This window comes from Grampus griseus (genome assembly GCF_964374135.1).
Source record: "Grampus griseus genome assembly, chromosome: 3".
NCBI classification, from domain to species: domain Eukaryota; kingdom Metazoa; phylum Chordata; class Mammalia; order Artiodactyla; family Delphinidae; genus Grampus; species Grampus griseus.
Window position 1 is genome coordinate 161,190,257 of NC_139019.1, and position 23,771 is coordinate 161,214,027.

Below are 23,771 nucleotides of genomic sequence, written 5' to 3' on the forward strand. Positions count from 1 at the left end.
CCCTGAGAGCTGGGACAGCAGAGTTTGGAAGGGTAGGTAGAAGTCCAGCTGGTGGAAAAGGGAGATGTGGCTGGTATTGGGGGCCGTTAGGGTTAGGTCGCAGGCACCAAGAATCCACAGGTGTGGCTCAGTGGCACTGGCTTTATTGTCTGTCTGAAGGGAGCCTGGAAGGGTCGCCTGCTGAGGAGCAATGGGGGCAGGAGCTACAAGGGAGCTGTATGGCCATGGCCTTAGGTGGTGGGCATCTGGGGTGCCTCAGCCTGTGAGTGCCCATAGGCGTCACCAGTACAGCCATTGGGGGCAGTTGGCGCTGATCCTTTCTTGCAAGGCACGGGGCAGGCGGTGGCCACATGCCCAACTTGCTTGAGGCCAGGGCGCTCCATCTTGTGCTCCAGAAGCATGTGGTTCTGCGGCGGGAGCCCCACGCAGGCCCTGAGAGATGGTCACGGCTCAGCGGGGCCAGATCCCAAGACTGCCCTGCAGTCCCTAGGCTCTGTGCATAGCCCCGCCAGTGGACATCTGGGCCATAGGTGGGGATCCCCAAGGTCGGGGCACACCTGAGGATATTCTCGATGCAGCTGCGCTGGCGGAAGAGCGCGTTGACCACTGGGCTGCCCGGTGGTGCAAGCGGTGCCTTGAACAGGAAGCCAAGCAGCGACAGCACCGGGTGGAAGCTCTGCGGCTCCGGGTCGATGTCGGTGCAGAAGCTCACACGCTGGCACAGTTCAGTCAGCAGGGCCAGGTCCAGCATGATGGGCGCGGCCAGGAGTGAGTCCTGTGGGGCCAGCGGGTCAGGAGGTGGGCCGGGCTGGTGGGCAGCCCCACTCCTGCCCCTTCTTGCCCCACACCTCGCACGTGTTGTGCAGCACCAGCGTGTTGGTACCGCCCAGCATCAGCTCCGATGTGTACTCATCCAGGGCACGCTTGCTGTCACCCACGTATGGCACGTACTTGATGACCACCTGGGGGGCGGCACGAGGTCACACGGGTCCCTGCCCTTCTCTGTGGGGAGCACCGCCCCACCCCACCCCACCCCATCCCCGCCCCTTGCTGCGTCTGCGCCCCACGCACGCAGTGGTCGGGCTCTTCGCCCGGCGAGTAGAGCACTGGGTTGCTGTGCACCATGTCGTCTACCACGCTGCTCTTCGACACCTCCTTGGAGCGGAACTGTGGCGGCGCCGACAGGTTCTGCCCGTCGTTGTTGCCCAGGTGGTTGTAGCTCACGATGGACATGGTCTGCGGGGGCAAGGAGACCCGTGGCAGCTGCAGGCCCCGCAGCACACAAGCCCACCCCTCGGGGTCCTCGCCCCCCCATACTGAGCTGAGCAGCCCCCCAGGCCCACACACCTTGAGGCCAGAGCCAATAAGGAAGTCCACGAGCACGGACTTGACCTTGGTCTGCCCCGACTTGAAGTCGTCTCCACCCACAAAGACACGGCGCTGCCATGCAAGCTCGAGGGCACCAGGCACCAGCGTGTTCTGTGGGGACCCATTGAGGAAGGCGCAGCCCTCCAAGATGCTGGCCACGGCAAAGAGGGTGGAGGGCGACACTTCCAGGCCCAGCTGCGGGCAGAAGCGAGCAGTCAGCACAGAGAAGTCCGTGGGGGCTGGCCCTGAGCCTACCCCACCCCTTGGGCGCGCCCACCTGGATGGTGCGCAGCAGGTTCTCAGCGGTGTCATTGAGGCCCGGGACCACTTCGCAGAAGCGCTCCGTGTTCGCTGTCCACAGCACGATGACTTTGTCCAGCCCGGCGCTGGACCGGAAGTCGCGGATGTCCCTACGGATCTGCTCCAGCTGGGGGAGGGGGGGGATGGAGGGGGAGGAGGTTGTACAGGCTCCCCCGACCTCTGGAGGCCTGGGCCACTCAGTTCCCCAAGTGCAAAGTGGGACCTGGACCCTCGGGATGGAAGCATGGGGACAAAAGAGGGGTAACAGGTGGTGGGGAGGGAGGACAAGTGGCAGGGGTAATGGACGCGGGGTGGGGCTGCACCTGCTGCGCGCGCGTGCCCGGGATTACGTTGTCGGCGCGCGCGCTCTGGTTAGCTGCGATGAACTCGGGGATGTAGACGGAGGGCCGCGGGCGCAGGGCCTCCATGTGCGGCCACAGTTGCTCCTGCAGCCCCCAATCCAGTACCTGCGCGCGCCGCATCGCCTCCGCCAGGTTCAGCGACGATATGTCCCAGCCTGGGGGGGACCCTCAAGCTCGGCCCGGCCCCAATCCTGGGCCCCTCTAGGCCTCGCCTCCCACACCACCCCCGACCCAGGGCCCCGCCCACCGTCGAACACGATGTCGTCGGGTGCCACCATGGGCAGCAGCGAGCTGAAGGGCACGAACACCTCCTGGCCCTCGGCGTCCAGACCCAGGCTAACAGTGCCCGCCTGCGTCAGCGAGCCGTAGTAGTTGGCCTCCTGGGTTGGGGGGGTGGGCAGAGGGGGCTGAGTGAAGGGTGGGCGTGGCGTGGGCCACGAGCTGGCCAGGACCCCTATCGGCACCCTCAAGCCCCGCCCTACTTTGGGGCACCTCCCCATGGCGCTCCGAGCCGGGGCGGAAGCCGCTCCGCTCCTGAGGTCCCACCCCGAAGCCCTCCCACACCTTAGGCTCCGCCCCCGCAAGACCCCTGAGGAGTTCCCCCCGCCCACCCGCGGAAGCCCCTCCCCGGAGTCAGCCCACAGCCAGAAACCCTGCCCACTGCGGGCCCACTCCTCCGTCGAGCCCCTCCCCCTCCGCATGGATTCCTGCGAAGCTTTCTCTCCGACCGAGCCTCGCCCGACCCCCCACCTTGCGGCCGGTGCGCGTGGGCCAGGACAGGCGCAGTCGGTTGGCCAGCACGGCAGCGGTCAGCGTGGAGCCGTTGTTCCCGCCCCAGCCGACGAGCATGACCCCGAGCCGGGGCACCTGCCGGGCGGTCCGGAAGGTGAAGCGCGTGGACGTGGGGTGCACCTGAGGGCGGGCAGCTCGGTGAGCCGCGGGGCCGCAGGCCCCTCCCGCCTCACTGCACGGCGGGAGTCGCAGAAGTTGGGCAGTTCCCGCTCCCTCCCGGCTCCCTGGTTCCCCCAGTCCCATGGCCCGCCCGGTCGGTCCCTCGCTTACCTTGAGGACGCCGCCCTCGCGGCTGACGCACGTCGTCCGGTACTCATACTGCGCCTCGATGGCCTCGGGGCTGTAGACCACGTCGGGGCTCTCGACCACGAACTCACTTGCGGCCTCCATCGCGACGAGCTGGGGGCACGGGGTTGCCAGGAGGTCAGAGGGGACCCGAGAACCGGCCGGGCCAAGCCGACTTCGGTCCCCGGGGAGCCTGCACCCCTCCTGGGGCGGCACTCACCGGCGCGGAGTCGGCTGGCACAGCAGGGGACAGCTAGGGCTCCGGGCGCGCGAACTCCAGAGAAAAGAGCCGCGGCCCCACCCCCGCCCCGCCCCTCGCTCCGCCCGCGCAGGGGAGGAGGGGCGCTCGCGAGGGGGAGGGCGCGCACCGGCTGTGGGGCTTGGGTTCGAGGCCCTTTTGCCCGGAGCTTCCGCGGCTATCTGGTCCCCGGCCCGGCAATCACGTGGGCCGCAGCCACCCCCCACCCCCATCTCCCGCCGCCCCGGCCCTAGCTCGGCGCGCGTGATTAACTTAGGGCCCGCGGCCGCTTATTCCCATTTTACAAAAGAGGACTTTAAGGTTGTAAGTGAGCGCCAGGCCCCAACCACAAGGCAGGAGGTGGAGCTAGGTTAGGAAGCTCATTCTTTGCGTGAGGGGGACCAGGGGGCGCGTCTCTGGAGAAACTGAGGCACGGGACACTGAGGCAGAAGACTAAGTCAGGATTCGAATTTCAACGCGAGACGCTCCTCCAGCCCAGGCTGCCTCCTCCTCCCACTTCCTGAGCAGCAGCACCCACCAGGCACTCCACCCCCACAGGGCTCGCATGGAGCGGGGGTGGCTGCGAGTCCTCGAGTTCTCGGTGTCCTCACCTATAGCAGGAGGGCTTGATAGGGCCGGGCTGGAGTGGGGGCAGGGGGAGAGACTGTTCTGTGGGGAAGGGAGGGAAGCGGATGGGCAGGGCAGAGGTGGCCAGCTGGGAGGAGCTAGGCCTGCAAAGCACTGAGCCCCTCTAAGCGCCCAGTGATAAAGGAGCGTGGGAACTCGGCAGGCGGGCGGGGGCGGCTCCCCCAGGAACTTTCCAAAACAAGCGGCCTCCTCCGGCTGGAAAGTTTCCACCACTGGAGCTGGCCCAAAAGGTGGATCGTTGGGAACGTTTGCAGGAAACTTGGTCAGAGCCTGGCCTTGGGGAGTGGGGGCTCGAAGACTCTGGTCCAGGCTTTGCCCTCAAGGGGCCCCAGTGTAGGGGATTCAGAAGTGGACTTGGGGCACTCCCAGCCAGAGGGACCTAAGAGGCAGGGGTGGGCAGGGCAGACTGCTTGGAGGAGGTGGCTGCTGGAAGGGGTCTTGAGATAACCAGACATCTCCTATCAACGATTTGAAGAGCAGCTGCCCGGGCAAAAACCTGGGGGACTGGTTTCAGGGGCAGATGAAACGGGGCTGGGTGTGAGGGAGAGGGAGGCAGTTTGGGGACCAGGGCAGACCCTCAGGGCTGGGGACAGAGAATTCTTTATAATAAATATTTGGGTTTTGTCCCCAGTTCCTGGCTGGAGATTGAGTTCAGTCACCAATGGCCAGGGGCTTCCCTGGTGGTCCAGTGGTTAGGACTCCGCCCTTCCACTGCAGGGGACGAGGGTTAGATCCCTGGTCGCGGAACTAAAATCCCGCGTGCTGTGTGGTGCGGCCAAAAATTAGAAAAAAAAAAAAAATCACCGACGGACAGCGATTTACTCAATCATGCCTATGTAATGGAACCTCTGTAAAAAGAACCCCTAAACAACAGGATTCGGGGGAACACATGGAGGTGCTGGGAGGGTGGCCCACCTGGAGGAGTCATGGCAGCCCTGCACCATTCCCCACACCCTGCTCTTGGCTTCTCCTCCATTCGGCTGTTGAAGTGTTTTCCTCAGCACTGTGAGCCATTCTAGCAACTCACCAAACCTCTGAGGGGGCGGGAGGGAACCCCTGATTTATAGCGGGTTGGTCAGAAGTCTGGGTGGCCAGGGACTTGTGGCAGGTGTCTGAAGTGGGGGCCTGAGCCCCTTCACCTGTGGGGTCTGATGCCAGACCTGATAATGGAACTGTTGGAATCTACGGGAGGCTGTGCCTTCAGGCTGTGTGTGATGTCACAGGAATGGGTACAGAAAGGTCCCCAAAGACCCAGCCCTGGGAAACCCCAGCACTCACAGGACAACCTGTGGGAGGTGCTGGCAGGAGGGTGGTGGGGGCAGAGCGGACCCGGGCAGGATCCCTGGAGGGTCAGTGTTGGGGCAGCTGGGAGGGACGTGGCTGCTTTGATTCCAAGCCGTCAGTTGGTGCTGTAAGGCCATTGTGGGGACCGCCTGGGTGTGTGACACGGGGTGAGTGTGCTGCCTGGTGGTGAGCAGTGAGCGACTGGAGACCCCCGATCCCACCAGACCGCAGGCTTCCGAGGGCAAGGGCAAAGCTGCTGAGGTCACTGCTGGGTGCCAGCGCCCAGATGGAGCCCGGTGCACAGGAGGGGCCACAGGATCTGGGTGCAGGATGTTCTTGTCTGGCAAGTGGCAGGGGCCGGTGGGTGACCCCAAGCCCCTTGGCCACAGTGCAGGTCGTGAGGGTGGGAAGACCCTGCTGGGCCCCTGAGGGACTGGACTCAGGTGCCGTCGGCTCGGGAAAGGATGGTCAGGGAACCGCCTGTGGCCATGGTGCCACGGGGCAGCGTGGGGGCCATGGGGGAGGCGGGTAAGCAACGCAAGGCTGAGGCGCGGGAGGCCGAAGGAGGCAGGTGTCGGCCCTCGGCCTGGGGCTGTGGCAGCAGGGACATTGTTACCCCTTAGAACAGCATGGACAGGCTGCCTGGGGAGCAGGGTACATTCTGCCCCACAGGGCCTGCCTGACCTCCCCTCCCGCGCCCCTCAGATTCCTGGGCCGCCTCAGAACTCAGGCCAAGGCCACTGGCCAGCAGGGCCACCAGAGAGGCTAAGGCCCACAGTCCCTGACCCCTGGACCCCTTTAATCCTGGTCTTATTCTTTGTTTTTCCTTCCTAAAATAAACATTCCCCCCCACTGTGTCCTTGGAGGGTAGAACCTGCCCCCTGCCTTCTCCTCACCTAGAACAAGGGGCAAGGATGGCCATCCGGCTGGTGTCCTGAGCCAGTGGGGCTCCACTGGGCCTTGGTGTCCGTGTCCCCATGGGGGGGAGGCAAGGGGACCCCCCCACCCCAGCGTGTGGCCCGGGAGGAATAATCAAGCAGTGCTGTTACTCACTGCCGTTTCATCAGTCAGTCACAGCTTGTTACCCCAAATAAGGGCACTCCCTTTGCCCCATGTGGCCCCCCTACTGGGGGCTTTGGCCCTGTGGGAGCCCCGGGGACCCCCTGCTTGGCCCAGCCCACCCTGCACACTCCACGGGGGCACTGCCCTTCTCATACACCGGCCATGGCTCCCCGCTGCTTCCACCTCCCATCTCTTGACATTTCTCACCCATGACCAGGCTGTCTGGCCTCCTGCTCTGGCACCTACCTGCAGGGCCCTCCGCCTCAGCTCAGCCCTCCACCTGCCCGCCTCATTCCTGGGCAGTGGCTCTGGCAGTACTAGCCTGTGCCCCGCCCATCACCATGCCTCCTCACCCCAGCCCACCCCAACACAGAACCAGCCGCCCGCCCCCAGGGAATGACACATACACTTCCAGCTTGGGCCGACAGGTTCAGTTCAGTGAAATTTATTATAGGTTGAAAAAAATCAGCATTCACCTCTTTAGTGTACAAAAAGGACACTAGTTCTTTTAAGAAAATATTAGGAAACTAAAGATGCAGATGCCTTTCAATTGTAACATTTTGGCAAAAGTGAAAAGTTCTTGTAAACACCAACTCCATGGCTCAAAAGTTTTTCTCCACAGTACAATATTAAAAGGAAAAAAAAAAAAACAGTATCAATAAGTTAGACCATATTTAATCAGCTAGAACTTTTGTCCATCAACCCCCAAAGCACAAAACTTTTCTTAGCTTCATGATTCCTTAAAAGGAGAAAATAAACAACAACAATAAAAAACAATGAGGAGGAGGAAATTGAACTGAGAGTCCCTTGAACTGGATCCCAGGGCAGAGGGCCGCTCGGCCCTCCAGGGTGGGGCCTCCTTGAGTGCTCCCATTTCACCTGAGTCTGCACGTCCAGGCTGAGTACAAGATGGCTGTCGGGGGAACCTGGGGTCCCAGGGTGTGCTCAGCCCTTCCCCCTCTCCATCCCAAATGAGAAACAAAACAACAGCTGTTGAAACAGAAAGGATCAGCATCCTCGGCACTCCAGGCACCCCAGGGGTCCCACAGAGACTCTGGGGTGGGGTGGGCACAATGCAGGCGTGCCTGCTCTTTGGGAAGCCATCAGGAGACACCGCCACAGCTCAGAAAACTAGACGTGTCTACATGAGCATTTCCGTTCTCCCTTGCTACGGCTCCCGGCAGCACCTCCGCCCCCCGTGACCTCTGGGCTGTGGGCTGCAACCACCCCCATGACCTTCCCCAGTTGTGGCTTCGCTGAACACGGCTTTGAATTCATGTGAGCGCTCGCTTTAGACCCCACCGCGCCCGGGGGTCCCTCACACACAAACACGCACGCCCCCTCACGCCCTGGGGGACATTAGACTAGGCACAGTGACTAAGCAGCAATTGGGGTGTCCTCGGACCAGCACCCCCAAAATGGGTGGATCCGGCGCCTTTTCCGAGCTCACTCTTCCCCCTGCCCCCCCGCCCCTGGCTCTATCGACCCCCCAGCCCCTCCCTGAGTGCAAACCCCGTGGCGGCTCTGCAAAGACGACCCCAGGACCCACAAGTGGGCTGAGGGGCGGGGCGAGGTCAACAGCATGGAGACCACTTGGTCTCAACAGTGCGAAACGAAGAGCAGCAGCAAAGGGGAGAATCGAGAAGACAGTAAAATAAAATCCGACACTGCTGCCGCAGAGCGCGGGCTACAAGCACAGAAACTCCCAGTGACCCCTGACAGCTGAGGGCCTGGAATAGCAGGGCGGGCCTGGTGGCTCCCAGCAGCTGCTCCTGGACCAGCTGGAGTTTTCCAAATAGAGCTGCGGGGGTCGCATTGCCCTGCCCACCCTCTTAGAGCCAGGGAGAGGCTGTGTGTGAGGGAGACCAGCGTGGGAGAGGCACCCCTGCCCGCCCACCACGGGTTCTCTCCTGGGAGCCCTGGAGCTCGCAGAAACAACGCCGAACTTCCCGAGCATCTGTAATACTGTAGAAAGGACACAGGGCAGCGCCTAGACCCTGGGCGTCCAAGGAGGGGAGGCACAGGCTTAGAAAAAAGATGCTTTCTCTTTCGTATGAAAATAGACTCACGTCTCATAAGCAGTAGCTAAAAGTGGCTGTCTTTGTATAAAACTAGAGAAGGCAGGCGGGCGGCCTTGGAGTCTTTCACTGAGAGGAAGCTGAAGCCCCTGGGGGGCGGGGGGGGCTGGCGAGGAGGTGGGCTTCTTGGGGAGCCCATCTGGGTGGGGAGGCTGCTCAGGAGGTGTGTGGGGCCCCGGGGGAGGTGGACACCCCACCTGGGTCTGTGTGACCTGTGGGCGCCAGGGCTGCAGGGACTCCCCTGAAAGCCGGCGTTCCTGGCTCAGATGAATGCGTCTTCCTCACGTTTACTTTTTCAAATAAATCTCTTGTTTCCTCATCTTCAGCTCCCCCTCACCCCCAGCTCCCCCACCATCCAGAACGGTCAGCCCGGTGAGGTGAGCTGGCCTGGCTGGCTGGGTGGGGCCTCCTGCCCTGTGGCCTTGAGCTAAGGCCAGGCCTGCAGCTGCCGCTGGTCGTACTCAGCGATGAGCCTCTTGATGTGGGCCAGCTTGCTGTGCAGGTACTCGCAGCGGTGCTTCTCCTGGCTGTAGTTGGTGTTGGTCTGTAAGAGAGCGGCCGGGCTGACACTCGCCCACACGGCCAAGGCTGAGAGCCCAACCCGAACTCGAGCTGCCCCGCTTGGCTGCCCCAGGTTCCCACTCGCCCTGCTTGCGGCCTGAACTCTCCATGCCATGACGGGGACCCCTGCTCCGCCCCTCGGCTCCACCCTGGGAAACCGTCACAGCCAGGGTGAGAGGCTGAGGCAAGATAGGTCATGAAGCTTCCACGCTGGGCGGGGGCCTGGCTGGCGGGGGCCTGGCTGGCAGTGAGCCGCCCTGGCACATGTGGCCCTCAGGAACGTGAGCTGCTGTTGTGGAACCACATCGCAGGAGACTCTCAGGGAGCCCAAGGCTGGGAGGCGGAAAGGACCTGGGGCTGTGCCCATCAAACACTGGGAGAGCGGGGGTGGGGGCTGCACCCAAGCTCATACGACAGGCTCAGCTCCTCAGCTGTGACCAGGGGCGGGGGCTACTCCGAGGGCCTGAGACCAGCCCAGTGAGGCCCTTCCTCCCTCCCTCCTCTCCCAGACTTTGGCGCCACTCATCTTGAAACAGCTTCTGACCCCACCCCACCTACCCCAACAAAGGGATGGACACTCACCTTCTTGATTTTTCGATATTCCTGTAAAATCTGCCCACGAGTAGTCTGGAGGAAAAACAAAAGAGAAAGCGAACAATGCATTACCTGCAGGACACCCCAACTGAATGTCCCCTTCTCCCTGATAACCTGCGACCTGCAAGGTCACCGCATGCTGGGGGACAGTGGCCTCAGCATGGCGTGATGGCGTGAGGAAGCACAGAGGAGGGGCAGGGGGCAGGCTGGGGGATGAGCAGGGCAGGAGGTGGGGGAGGAAGCTGGGCCAGGGGAGCGAGGGGCAGGCGCCCAGCCTCAGGGACAAGCATGAGGCCACGCGGTAGGAGGGGCGGGCTGGTCAGAGCCTCTGGAGGAGGCAAAGAGCAGATGGGACGGCCCCTTTCCCTCGCACCCAGCTGGCCTGTGCACCGTTCAAGGCCAAGCGCAGAGGCCCCCTGACCACCTGGGGAGTGTCCCTGTGGGGCCTGCAGGGAGGAGGGAGGACAGAGATGCCCTGGGGATTTTCTGTCCTACACCCTCAGAGGCCCCATTTCTCTGCCCCAATCACGAGCCATCTCCTCTGGAAACCCAAGTGGCCTCCACCAGGGGTGATGGACCCCAACACCACGATTAATCAGGGCTGGCCCTGCAGTCAGGTAACCAGCGTTGAAAGGTGGCACAAGGGGGAGGGCTGGCGTCCCAGGGCTGGTGACCAAGCCCCCTGCAGTGAGCTCCCACATGGGATGGCTTGGGGAACCCAGGTGCCCTTGGCCAGAGGAAGAGGGTTGGGGCGGGGGAACCCCAAGGACCCTCCATCCCCTCCCACCCCCCACTGTGTCTGTGACAGCTCTGATGGGCCGTGGGGTGTGGCCTGGCCAGCCCCTCCTGGCTGGGGGACTGAGAATTCTCGTGTGACGTGGGTAGCGGGCTGCAGAGGGGACCCCAGGCGCTCTCAGAGGTGGGGACACAGGCACCCCAGCCCGCTGCTCCCCGCTGTCTCCACTGCTCGGAACACCGCCCCCGCCCCCGTGGGTCATCTCCCACCTGCGGAGTCGGTCACAACCGGCCCCACTGCTGAGGACGCTGAGCTCCAGGGACAGGCCTAAACCACTTGGGGAGTGGGAAGGAGGGGCGAGCAGGGCCCTCAGCCCAGAACATGCCCGAGGATGCCAGCACCGGGCAGAGCCGTTGGATGTGCGTGGGCAGGGCTCTACCTCGTACTCCTCAGAGCCCTGGGAGAGCTGCCGGAGCTGGGCATCGAGCTGCGTGAAGCGCCGTGTGATCTGCTCGATGCGGGCGTGCAGGTCTCGGTACTCGCTATACTCAGCATTGAAGTCGTTTTTGTAGCTCTGGCGCTGCTCCGAGGAGGAGATAGTGGCGTATTTTCTGGAGAGACCAGAGAGAGGGGCAGGAGGGGCTCAGGGGGCGGCAGGAGAGAGCCTAGAAGTGCCCACAGCCTTGCGGCCGGCCCCACCCAGGAAGCAGCCCTGACCTCGCGCAGACTGGGCCAGGAATTCACACACATGGCCTGGGGTCAGCTCTGCCTCTGCTAACGTGCAGGGCAGGGGCCCGGAGGGGAGAGGCACAGCCGGCAAGGGAAGTACTCACAGCAAGTAGTCGGGAGTCTCCGAGGTCGACGTGGGAACACTTGAGCTGCTGCAGGTCCCATTTAAACCTACAAAGAGCAAACGCATAACTCCTGAGTCCACAGCTCGTGTGTCCACGGTGAGATCCTCAGAAGGTTGATGCCTTGTTGTCTGAAGGCCCTGGAAGGGACGCTGCGTGCAGAGGATTGCTGAGGCCACGTAGCGGGAGCCAGGACCGGCAAAGGAGGCATGAGCACTGGGCAAGTGCTGTCTGGCTACCTCGGGGGTCCAGCTGCAGCCAGGAGTGCCCTCAGCCCGTGGGAGAAGTGGCGAGGCAGCATGGTGTGTGTCCCCAAAGCACAGCCGTGCAGAGATGGCATCGTGGGTACGTTTTCAGCAAGCACCCCAAAGGATGGATTCATTGCAGGGCAAAGCTTGGGCAACTCGTCCAGAGCCTCTGCCGCCTCCACTGACCTCGTGTAAAAGATCACTAAGCTGAAAACCGGTGACCCCTGGATAATCGAGTCCCAGGGGTATCCCGGGCTCCAGCCCTACAGGACAAAGACAGACGGCCAGCAGGGACGGCCCTGGCTCCTGTCCACACCTCTCCCCGTGGATGGAGTTGCAGGCTCTGCAGGCTCCGGTCCCTGGTCTGAGCCACCCCCTCTCCCCATCCTCCCGTTCCTCACACCAGAGATGGGCCTTCAGGATCAGAGGGGCAGCCCCGGAACAGGGCTGGGCTGGTGGCTTGCGAGGCCAGGGACTGTGACACAAGACTGTCCACAGGGCTCGAGGCCTGCCCGGGCTGCAGTCGACCAAAGCTACAGTCCGGTCCTCTTCCCCTGGGAAACTGTTCCAGCTGGCCTCCCCCTCCCCACAACTGAGAAGCAATTTGATCGCTTTGAAGCATATCCTGAGTGCGTATTTTTGTGCCTCTCTCAGAGGAAAGCAGCCCACCCAGTGGATCAGCAGTTTGCTGAGCCCTCCTGTGGTTTTATACTCCAGCGCGAGGTGCAATTCCCACCAATGGATGGAGCCCACCCCCACCTGGTGTCACCTTTGAAGAGGCTGTGGCCTCCCCAGAATGCAGCCCAACAGGCACATACATGAGGGTTTAGTCTACACTCCCACCACCCACACCCCACACACGACAGGCCTCCTGGGGTGTTCTGCCTTGAGGCTTAGGGTCAGGCTGACCTGGCACCCAAGACACTGTTGGGGTCCAGCCTGTGGCAAACCTTTGTGGTCCCCACTCCTGCTCCGGCACTGGCTGCGTGAGGCTGTCACTTGGCTGCCCCTGCACCAGCCGAGCTGGTTCCCACACCCATGTGTCCCCTCCACTAGCTTCTCCTGTGCCTCCCCAGGGCAGGGGGTGCAGGGACATGTCTGTGAGTTCACCCTGCAGGACCCAGGTCTGGGTGCCAATGAGAGAGGGTGCCCCCAATTCCACACAGGGGTCAGTGGGCCTGAGCTTGGCCTGGCTGAGCCCAAGCCCTCCACCCAGCACGCCAGCCTGCCCAGCCTGCCCTCTGGCCACAGGAGGGATCCACAGCCTGAGCAAGAGTCGGGGGCAGTCGAGGGTGGGCGTAGGACCCAGGAGTGGGCCTGCGGCATAGGGGGATGAAGATGGCCAGGGGGGGCCTCGAGAGTGGGGGCCACAGGGAGGCTGAGCTGAGCCACCTGCCTGACAGGTGGAAGCCGCCACACCTGTCAGGGTCAGAGGCGATCACAGGGCAGGGCTGGGACAGCAGACTAGGGGGACAGTGTCACGCAGAAGGGTGGGTTAAACAGATGCCCATCCCTGTGCCCCACAGGACATAAGGGTGAGGAAGCTTCCTCAGGGGCTGACCTGGAGCGCTCTCCAGCGAGGCTGGGGGAGCATTCAGAGAACAACGCTATTGTTAACAGTGGGTGGGTAGCTCCTGCCTGCACATGCCCCCAACCCAGGAAGGAGTCACAACAGACGTTACAGCAGCGGGGTGTGGTGTGTGTGTGTGTGTGTGTGTGTGTGTGTGTGTGTGTGTGTGTGTGTGTGTGTGTGTGTGTGTGTGTGTGTGTTGGGAGCTTGGGGACAACATGTTACAGCAGAGGTGTGTGTGGTGTGTGTGTGTGTGTGTGAGTGTTGGGAGCTTGGGGGGGCTTTGCACCCACCTATTACCACTATCATTTGAGCCGCCTGAGAGACGGCTTAAGGTGGATCACTTGGCGCCAGACCCGGCTTCTGGTGCCTCAGTTACCCTTTTCCTTTTCCTTGGGGCCTCTACTCCCTGGGTTGCCTGACCCCAAATGTCACTTTCTTACCTCGGCTTGGGGAGGAGCTGCCTGGAGCTGACGCACACCGGGCAGGACGCAAAGCCATCTGAGCCCTGCGTGTGGGCCGGCCTGGGCAGCATCTTCCTGGCCCCATCTGATGCCCGGCCCCACAGTGCTCCTGCCCAGGGCCCTGCCAGAAGCACACGGCATCCGCTTCTGCCATGTGGGGCAGAATGCGCTGCCCGGCTGCTCAGCAGTTTGCTGAGTGATGTCTCTGTGACCCTGTGTGATGTCTCCTCCCGTGAGCCTGTCTCCCTGAGGAGGAGCCGGATCAGATAGCGTGTGCTCCGGGAACCGGGCCGCCTTCTCCCCTGCGGCCCACCCACAGGTGCTAGGAAGCCTAGCGTGCAACAGGGTTGAGGACTACCAGGGGACTTGACGGAACTGCAAAGTCCGTCTTCACCGGACCAACCCTGCTCTTCCAGGACCTGCCCTCCAGCCACAGAGGGAGGGGCTGGCAAGCCCGTGAAGGATAGGTGAGGACAAATTTAAAAGCCTTAAGGAGAAGTGGCTCCACCCCATCCAGGAATGCCCCCTGCTGGGAACCCTCCTGAGGAAATCGTCAGAAAGCTGCAGCAGGTGACGAGGCCCCCGTGGCTGCGCCTGTTGCCAGGACATGCTGATAAGGTTAAATTACATGAAAGGAAATTCACAATGGAGTCCGTATTGCTAAGAGAGCGCTCTAAAAACGGAACCAAGAGGCCATTAAGGAAGTGTGACTTGTGCACGTCTCAGCCTAGATGGAATCTGACCTTCTGACCCAATGAAGTCATCTGCCAGAAACTTGTGACAGCCTATCTACTCATCAGACCCCCTACCCTAAAAACACTCGTGACACTGTCTACTTACTGGACCCCTAACCTAAAACAAATATTTTCTGACTTGCGTCAGAGCTAAACCATCCTCACCAGGCAACCTTTAACAGACGCGTGGCTTTTGTCTTTATAAGCCCGACTCTTTCTCCTCCTCAGAACACTCTTTCGCGCTCACCTGAATCTATGTCTCCCAAACTGTAATTTTTAAGACCTCAAATACACGATTTTCTTATTTGCAGCCTCCTGAATTATTCTTGGGGTTGACAGTAGCCACAAGGGGTGCTCGGCTCAGGTGCCTAGGGCTATAACTGGAGGCGGGGTGGCTCTGGGGGACATGACCCCAGCCCCACCGCCATCCTAGCCCATCCATGCGCCTCCCCAGTGCCCCGGGCCTGAGAAGGTTTCCCTGCTCAGCACATGGCCCTGGGCAGCCTTGCACCCGTCATCCTGCTGAGGGTCTCTCCACTGCCAGCTTCCCCACAGGCTGCAACTGCAAGACCGTGTTCTGACTCTTACCTTCTGTTGTTCTATGGACAGTCTCCCACCTCCTTCTGGGCCCACCTCCCAAACCCTTTCTCCACAGGCTGAAATGTTCGCCTAGCAGGCCACACCAGGTCCCTGGTGATCCAGGGGCTGTCCACCTCCCTCTCCACCAGGACCTGCCCCCCACTGCCTTCCCTGAGCCCCAGTCCCACCCTGTTCTCTCTCTGTGTCTGGGACCTCCCCGCAGCCAGAGCTGGGCCCTGGAACTGTTGCTCTCCCTGTGTGATGTCTCCTCCCGTGAGCCTCAGCTTCGTCAGGCTCCAAGCCCCTGGCCCCCAGAGCTGGCCTGGCACACACAGGACTGCAAGAGGCTCTCAGCATAACAATGCCAGGGCAGTCACAGACGAGCCGGTGCGAGGACACAGGAGGCAAAGAGGCCTCATGTGCAGGCTGAGCCGAAGTGGGGGCTCATGGGCAGCCCTCTCGGCACTCTGTGGAGTGAGGGCGGTGGGCATGGGGCCAGTGCTCAGGCTCCTGGCGACACCCTCCTGCAGAGCCCCTGCCCCTAGGCCTGCCTCTTGGCACCTACCCGGGGCGACTGGTGGGGCTCCAAGGGGGCCCGACATCTGGTCTGGCGGCCGGGGCCGGTGCCTGTCCTCAGCCGCCCTCTCCTTGTCTTTGTGCTTCTTGGATTTCTTCTTGGACTTGCCGTGCAAGGAGGCGCCGTGGGGCCTGCTGGGCTGGGCACAGTCCGTCAGCAGGGGCAGGCTGAGGCACTCAGTAGGTGCCGGGGCGGCCACTTCCCCACGCTCGCAATCCCGGCCGCTGTGGCCCAGGTCGTTGCTGACGTCGGCCAGGGGGTCGTGGGCCCGTGGTGGCTCCAGCCGCAGGCGCAGGTGGGCGTCTGTACCAGCCAGTGGGCCCGGGGTGGGAAGCAGGGCCTCACGGCCGTGGGGCACACTCAGTTTCCCATTGACTGCAGGCTGACCTCTCTGGGCGAAGTGCGATATCCTGGGTTTCTTGTTGGCCAGAGGGTCGATGAAATCAGGAGGCTGTGGCCGTTTCTGGGAAGGAAAGGAGACAATTTCAGAGGGGAGCCTGTGCCTAGAGTTACTGGGGAGAGGCTGGGCACCGCAGGCCCGGAGGAAACCCAGTGCCCACACGCAAGGCCCACGCTGACCACATGGGGGCGCGCGAACACTAGCCAGGCCCAGGATGCCCAGAGCTCAGCCGGGGCTGCCTGCCCAGGGTCTCAGCTCTCAGCTGGGCCCAGAGGCCACCAGAGCGGAGGAAGGGCGCTGGGTCATTAGTGGACCTGGTTGCAGACCAGAAGGGCCACCTCTGGGAACTGGTCTAAAACACCACTGTGCTCAGCATCTTCCCTGGACGATGGGAAGAGTGACAGAGCCAAATCTGAGTGACACAGGGCAGCCCCACAGGACAGGACCAACACCTCCAGGCCCCTGACTACTTGGATCCCCGTGGCAACCCTGTGACATGGTGCAGGCTTCATCCCCATTTCACAGACAAGAACACTGAGGCCTGTGAGGCAAGGCCAGACCCCAGGAATGGAGCCAGGATCAGACCAGGTGGCCCAGGACCAGGGAAGCAGCGGTAGGGAGAAAGAAGGCAGATGGGCAACCCAGGATCAGAGGGAAGCAGTGGGGACGCAAGTGAAATGAGGCCCTCTGTTCTCCACAACGGCCCTACAGCCACGGGGAGGCTTTAAGGGTCATGGGCCTAGGCTGGGTGCCTCCAGGGCAGAGGAGGAAGAGGGAGAAGAGGGGCTGGCCTCTCCCAAGCAGGGATGGAGACGTGGGACTCATAAGTCAGAGCATGCAGGTGGGTGGGGAGAGCTTTCACCAAACAGCTCAAGCAACGGTGAGGCGGGTATTGCTGAAGATCAAGCCCCCAACAGCAAGGCCCCCCCAAATGCCCTTCCCGACTACTGACTAACATGGCCGTGGCCACTGCTCATAGGACCCCACTGCGCCCTGGCTGGTTTTCCAACAGCCCTAGGAGGCAGGAGCGCCCACCACACAGAAAGCAGGAGGCTCAGTGTGGTTCAGCAGCCTGCCCTCCCTCGGCCACATACCCACAGGTAAACCAAGGAACCATAACCAAGTCCCAGGCCCAGGACACCCAACCCCCAGCCAGCTGTTCACTCATTCAAGAAAGCTTGCCAGCCCTGAGCCGAAAGCCCAACAGGCTCCGTAGGAACCAAGGCCAGGTCAGGCCCACTGGCTCTGGTGAGACCCACCCTCCCTCCCCACCACGCTCCTACCTGAGGGGGTGAGGCTGAGCTCCCGTGCTCGCCCGGGGGACTGTTGGCCGCAAGGTCCCCAGGGAGGCCGCCTGAGCTCTGTGGCTGGCACAACTTCCTGCAAAGGAGAAGCAGGGTGGGTTGGAGGGATCCTCAGCAGTGCCCTGTGGGGCGCACACACGCCTACCTGTCCCTGCACTGACACCACGCTGTCCCAGGGATTTGGGGAGGGCCTGACTCCAGAGCAGAACCAGAGCAGGGCTGAGTGTGATGGGTACACCAGGGCCCGGCAGGCAGAGAGCAGCCTGAGCACATTCCACCCTGGGTTTATCCACAGCTGCCCTGTGGCCAAGGTCACAGCCTCACTGCCAGGAGGACTGTCCCGTTGGGTGTTCTGCGCCCAGAGAAGGGTCAGATGACCACCCACTCATCTAGACTCCCATTACCGTGGAGACCAAGGACCCATATAAAACTGACCAGACACTCAAGATCCATGCTGTGTCCCCAGGGGAGCTGCTGTCACTGGGGTGCTGGTCCTCACTTTTAAAAACAACTGTCATCCTAATAAACAACACTCACTGCAGAAACAGAGAACACAGAAGAGGACTGAGATGCCCTGGTCTGTGGTGGGAGGGCCTTCCAGATTCAGCGCCCATCGTCCTGGGAGCCCAGGCACAGCACCTCCAGGGATGGCAGGGGTGGCCACCAGTCCGGCGGGACGCGAGCACAACAATGTAGCCAAGGAAGAGAGAAGAAACACCCCAATGCCTGACACACAAATGGAGGCCCCCGACAGTCACCCCGGCTCGGCGGGGGGGAGGGGGCTCTCCGCTTAGCCTCCTGCACTCCCGGAGACTGTGCGCTTCATGGGAGCCCAGGCAGCTGGCCAGGTGCTGGGAGTGGTGCCGAGGGCCCTCCACGCCCTGCAGGGAAGCTGAGCTGAGGTCCAGGGCCATGTCTGCGCTGCTCTAACCAGTGACAAGCAGAGCCCAGCCCCTGACCAACAGCCACACTCTAGACAACTGCTGCTGTCCCCTCCACGGTGGCCTGAAATGCAAGCAGAGCCACAGGAAAAGGGCCCGAAACATGCAGGCACTTGGGGCAACACAATCCATGAGGCTGAGGGCAACTCTGCTGCTCCAGCCACGTGGAAGCGACCAGAGCTTTCGGTTAAAGACAGAGGACCAGGTATTTACATCCACTCTCTTTCAAGCCCCCACTAAAAAGGCATAAAAGAGAAAGGGAAGAAGAGAGCAATGAGGGGGCTTCCCTGGTGGCGCCGTGGTTAAGAATCCCGCCTGCTGATGCAGGGGACACGGGTTCCAGCCCTGGTCCGGGAGGATCCCACAGGCCGCAGAGCAACTAGGCCCGTGCGCCACAGCTACTGAGCCCACGTGTCACAACTACTGAAGCCCACATGCCTAGAGCCCATGCTCTGCAACAAGAGAAGCCACCGCAGTGAGAAGCCTGCGCACCGCAACGAAGAGTAGCCCCCGCTCGCCACAATTAAAGAAAGCCCACATGCAGCAACGAAGACCCAACGCAGCCAAAAATAAATAAAATACATTTATTTAAAAAAAGAGAGAGAAATGAGAGAAATGAGAGAAATGATATTCAATGCAGAAGTACAAGTGGTGACTGTCCTATAGGATCCAAGAAAACAGAGTCCCAGGCCACAGAACCCCACGGGCCCAGGATGGGTGCCTCAGGAACCTCAGCAGAGGGGCCCCTGCCAGGCTGTCCCCCCAGAGCCCTGCTCTGGGTCCCGGCCTGCTGTGGGGCAGCAGGGAAGGGAGCCCACAGCATGTTCAGGAGTGAAGGAGCCCAGGCCTTCTCCAGGATGCTCGGGCCACACAGGATGGACAGAGACGTGGCCTCGGGAGAAGAGGAAACAGAGGGGCCTATGGGGGATTCAGAAACGCCTCAGCAGTGCTCCTGAGGAGGCTGCGTTGCCTATGGGAAAGTCCTGAAGAGGCTGCGCACCCGGGCTTCCAGGCAACAAATGTAAGACCCCAAAATAGACAGGAAAATGCATTTGAAAAGAAAGAGAGACACTGTAAGGGGATGAAAACTTTAAATCCACGAGAAAAACACCATCCTTAATAGCCTTAGAAAGACACAGAACTTAAATACACATTTCTCCAAAGAAGACATACGAATGGCCAATAAGCACATGAAAAGATGCTCAACATCATTATTCATCCAGGGAAACACAAATCAAAACCATGATAAGATACCACTTCACACCTGCCAGGATGGCTAGAATCAAAAAAATGGAAAATAACAAGTGTTGGTGAGGATGTAGAAAAACTGGAACTGAGTACTGCTGGTGGGAATGTAAAATGCCGTGGCCACTGAGAAAAAGTTCGGCAGTTCTTCAGAAAGTTAAACACAGGATTACCATATGGCCCAGCAATTCCACTCCTCAGTGTATATTTGAGAGAACTGAAAATCGATGTCAGCTATATTCATGTCCTGGTACAGGAATGCTCATGGCAGCACTACTCGTAATCATGAAGAGGTAGAAACAATCCAAGTGTCCATGGACAGACAAATGAATAAACAAAATGCCCACACAATAGGATACTACCTGGCCATAAAAAAGAGTGAGGCTCTGACACGTGCTACAGTGTGGACGAAACTCGAAAACCTAATCCAAGTGAAAGAAGCCAGACACAAAAGGCTGGAGTACATAATCCCATTTGTATGGAACATCCAGAACAGGCACATCCACCAAGACAAGAGGCAGCTTAGTGAGGCTGGGAGAGGGGGAACGGGGAGTGGCTGTTAACGTGGGGTTTCGTTTTGGGGTGACGGCTTTGGAACTAGAGAGAAGTGGGAGCTGCACCTTGGGAACTAGCAACAATGGCAAAAAAAGAGACAGAGGGAGAAGGTGAAGAAATCTTCCAAAAGTAGAAGAAATTAAAAGAAACAACAGGGAAGACAATGGTGAACGGTGCAGCACAGCCCCCAGTGGCAGAATGAGAGGAAGGGCGAGGGAGGACAGTGAGGCCTCTCACAACCACGCCCAGGACGGGAAGAAGGACGAGGCAAGTTTTCAGACTGCAAGGGCTGGGGCGCCGGTCCCAGAGCACCCGCCAGGCCATCCTGTGACCATGCAGATGGATACAGGGCCAGGAAGGGAACCTCCGTGGCTTTCCGGGGGCCAGGTCTTCAACATAGAGGGAAAGTTCCTTCCAATCTGGAAGACTAGACTTCGCCAACTGCCAATCCAGTGTGACGGCCACCCAGGCGTGAAGATATGACAGATGGAGCTCCCAAAGCCCTCTCCTCTGAGAGATGCTCCAAGAGCTGCGTCCCTTCAACCCCAGGGCAGAATCACAGACCCAGGAACAGAAGGACCCGCAAGGGACGGGGGCAGCTCCCGGTGGAACCCCTGATCCCCTGATAGTGATAAAAGGCCACGGCACAACCACGGGGAGCTTGGGGTTGGACATGAAGGACACAGAACGCTGAGCAGAGAAAGTAACAACTCGGCCAAGCAGGTTACCAACTCCAGGGAAAGCATGATGCGTGCGAGACGGACTGAGGCTCGGGTTGTCTAGGCTGTGCCCTGGGGGAGGTGAGGCCAGGACACGGGCAGGCCGGGGTGACTGATTTCAGGGCCAGGTGGAGTTGAGGCCTCATCCTGCACTGCGACGTCCACAGACTCCTCCTGGGACAGGCCAGGCCCAAGCAGCTACACACGTGGGGACTAAAAGCACAGGGGCAGCATCCAAGTCAACAGCCGAGATGCTGGGAGTGCACGTCTGTGCAGAGCAAAGCCACGGGGGCCCAGGCAGACCCTGGAAGCGTGAGCATGTTTAAGTCAGGTACGAGTTCAGAACAAGCTGTAGGAAAAGGAGGTGTTATAGCCCCTGGGGTGACACAAGTCCCCACACCCTGCCTGTAACAACAGAAACACCCCAAGATCCTGTTTTTTTCCTTCTTGCCGTGAGACCACAGCATCAAGACCTGCTATAACTGGGGCTTTCTTCAGGAAGGGAGCAACCTAAAGAAAAACAAGTTGTGCAGAGGGGCGCCTGGAGAAACCTTCTGTGTGGCTGCGGGCATCAGGGGTGTTGACCCTGCCCTCTGCGCGCCAATCAGTTCACGCTTCCAAGGGCAGTAGGAGCTGTCGGCTTCCCAAGAGGCTTCCGGTGGCGAGGCTGCTCTCCCAGCGGCCCACGCAGACGGAGAGAAGAGCATCCAGACAGCCCAGAGCGAAAACAAGGGAGGAAGCGTGAGCTTGGCATTATACTGAGCTCCAGAGTCCGCATCCCTAGGAACCTCCCACCTAACACCCCTCAAGATTCAGCCCAGGCGCTGTTTCCTACAAACCACACCCATTCACACACAGACAGGCTGCTTGCTCTCGGCCACACCCCTTCCTGGGAGCTCTGGGAGGACAAGACGCTTGGGGTCTGAGATCAGCGAGGCACCCAGTGAGAGGCTCTGAAGGAAGGAAGAGTGGAAGCAGTCTCAAGGTGCCCCCCACCATGTGCCCCTGGCCACCTCAAAGCACTAGGGTGGGTGTAAGTGACTATTTCAACCCTTTGCCAAAAAACGTGATAGATGTGAACACCTGCAGGAGGTGACTGCCTACCCAGGATGTGCTTTGCTGGGGCAACAGAGGACCCCCAGAGAGGGCAGTGGGGGCCGGGGGGGCACCTTCTGCTGAGACCATCTCCTCTCAGCCTCCCTGAGCACCCAGAGACCTCCAGACAGCCAGAGCAGTGACCCCGGGACAGCAGGTGAGTGTCCCGCAGGGCCAAGGAGGAACTCAGGGTTCACCTAGACTGGCCCCGACTCAGCTCTGCTTTCCAGACGCAATTACTGCTTTAAACAGCTCAACTTAAAAAAAAAAAAATCAAAAAAACAAAAAAAACCCAAAACCCTTCATAAATAGCTCCAAGTCCCTGAGAAATCACTTAAGGACTAATTAGCATATCAGGCTGTTCTGAACAGCACTTCACTTCACAGCCCGGGCTCCGGAGCCAGGCATCAATTGAGAAGGAAATCATTAATTGCTTGCCTCAGATGGGGGCCTACTTACCCACTTCTCCCTAGAGCTACCGTGGCCACTCCTGACTTTGGGTCCCAATTAACCAGAGAGGGGATGCATTTAATTAATGCTGCTTAATCTTGTCTGTGGGGAGTTTTGTTTTGCTTCTCTCTGCTTCTCGTCCTTGAGAGGCTCTTTTTAAGAAAGAGGGCCCGCAGCAGACGCCTGTGGGGATGTGCAGGTTTTGGAAGCAACCTTGACAGGAAGGGCAAGAGGGGGCAGAAGGAACGGTCTGGGGCCTTCTGTCCGGGCATTCTGGTGTTCAAGATGGTGACTCACACCCTCCACCCCACTCGGTAAGGGCTGGCCTTTACCCTACAGGAGGACACGGTGGGCCACCCAGGCAGTCTCCACAGACCCCTCCATCCTGCTTGCGGGCCCTGCAGCCTTTGGGGCCAGATGAGGCCCCCCCAGCATCCTTGGGATGAGATCTGCCCCAGGTCCAGGGGCTGGGAACTCGCTCAGGGATAGGGAGGCAGTTACCGGATGAGCATCCGCTTCAGCAACTTCTGGTCCCCCTCTGAGTAGCCGGGCCAGTCCTTCTGCACATCCTTGTACACACAGTCCTTCAGCGTGCACGTGCCATCCTTGGCATTCACGTTGGCTACCTGCAAGACAGAGCTGGTGTCACCTTGTGTGATGCCCGAGAGAGACAGATGTTCCTGAAAGCATCTGCGAGGGGGCAGGGAGAGGCGGAGACAGACGTGAAAGGGGAAAGAGGACAGCACACTCCCTCCCCGAGCCAACACCTCACCCCACAGCTCCCCTGCGTGCCAGCGCAGCAACCCTCGGGGTGCAGAAAGGTCAGGGCAGCAGGTCCATATATACACGTCTTACAGCTGCTGGAGGCTAGGTTGGCTCCAAAAAGGGGAGGCTGCCATCTATACTCCCAAGACTCCATCACCAGCCCATCCCCCTGCTATGGACTGAACCATTTTTGTCCTCCCAAAGTCCACGTTAAATCTTAACCCCCTTAATCTAAGGTGATGGTATTCGGAGGTGGGGCCTTTGGGAGGTGATTACGTCATGAGGGTGGAGCCCTCATGATGGGGTTAGTGTCTTTATAAAGGAGAACCCAGAGAGCTCCTTCACCCCTTCCCCCCTGTGATGACAGTAAGAAGGCAGCTGTCTATAAACCAGGGCACATGCCCTCACCAGACACCCAATCTGCCAGCGCCTTGATCTTGGACTTCCCAGACTCCAAAGCTGTGAGAAGTAAACGTCTGTGGTGTATAAGCCATCCAGTCTATGGTATTCTGTTACAGCAGCCCGATGGACTAACATACCCGCTCTCGGATTCAGACCTCCTGTGGCAGAGTCGGCCGAGACTGGGGTGCTGGGTGAGTGGTGCCTCCAGGGACCATGCTGAGCCCACCTTCCCTGCAACCAGCCAGCCCTGCTGCTGCTGGTTAACAAAAGCTGAGCTTGTCTCCAAGACTCTTTGCGAAGATGGATTTAAAACGTTTGCCGTAAGATGTTTGACGGAATTCAGGCCCCTGACCTGAAGCGGGCACTTCCCTGAGTGTCTCGCTTGGGCACCATGGTCTCCAGAACACGCGTGTGTAGCCGTGTGGCTGGCGCGCTGTTTTTCGCTATCACTGAGACTACAAGTTCTCCACATCACAGCAGTTTTCACAAGGAGTATTTTTAATGGTTGAGTAATATTCCACCAAGTGGCTACACTGTGATGTACTCAAACGTTTCTCCTTTGTT

General features: G+C 60.3%; 2 protein-coding genes across 2 annotated transcripts in view; both read right to left on the reverse strand.

Moving 5' to 3' along the window:
• Window positions 1-132: 132 nt before the first annotated feature.
• Window positions 133-3,403, reverse strand: ISYNA1 (inositol-3-phosphate synthase 1). Its single transcript, XM_082652513.1, has 11 exons — window positions 3,328-3,403; window positions 3,093-3,221; window positions 2,781-2,942; window positions 2,278-2,410; window positions 1,992-2,185; window positions 1,646-1,795; window positions 1,348-1,563; window positions 1,072-1,236; window positions 849-962; window positions 558-775; window positions 133-432 (listed from the first exon to the last, which is right to left on the reverse strand). Exons 2-11 carry the CDS (start codon window positions 3,210-3,212, stop codon window positions 231-233), a joined length of 1,674 nt encoding a protein of 557 aa, XP_082508639.1. The 5' UTR covers window positions 3,213-3,221; window positions 3,328-3,403; the 3' UTR covers window positions 133-230.
• Window positions 3,404-6,768: 3,365 nt separating this feature from the next.
• Window positions 6,769-23,771, reverse strand: part of ELL (elongation factor for RNA polymerase II) — an 81,653-nt gene continuing 64,650 nt past the window's right edge. Inside the window, exons 6-12 of the mRNA XM_082650542.1 lie at window positions 22,542-22,666; window positions 17,015-17,111; window positions 15,320-15,794; window positions 11,142-11,208; window positions 10,748-10,919; window positions 9,561-9,605; window positions 6,769-8,961 (exon numbers count right to left, since the gene is read on the reverse strand). Of these exons, the coding sequence (XP_082506668.1) occupies window positions 8,845-8,961; window positions 9,561-9,605; window positions 10,748-10,919; window positions 11,142-11,208; window positions 15,320-15,794; window positions 17,015-17,111; window positions 22,542-22,666 (1,098 nt within the window). The 3' untranslated portion in view covers window positions 6,769-8,844. The remainder of the gene's footprint in view (window positions 8,962-9,560; window positions 9,606-10,747; window positions 10,920-11,141; window positions 11,209-15,319; window positions 15,795-17,014; window positions 17,112-22,541; window positions 22,667-23,771) is intronic.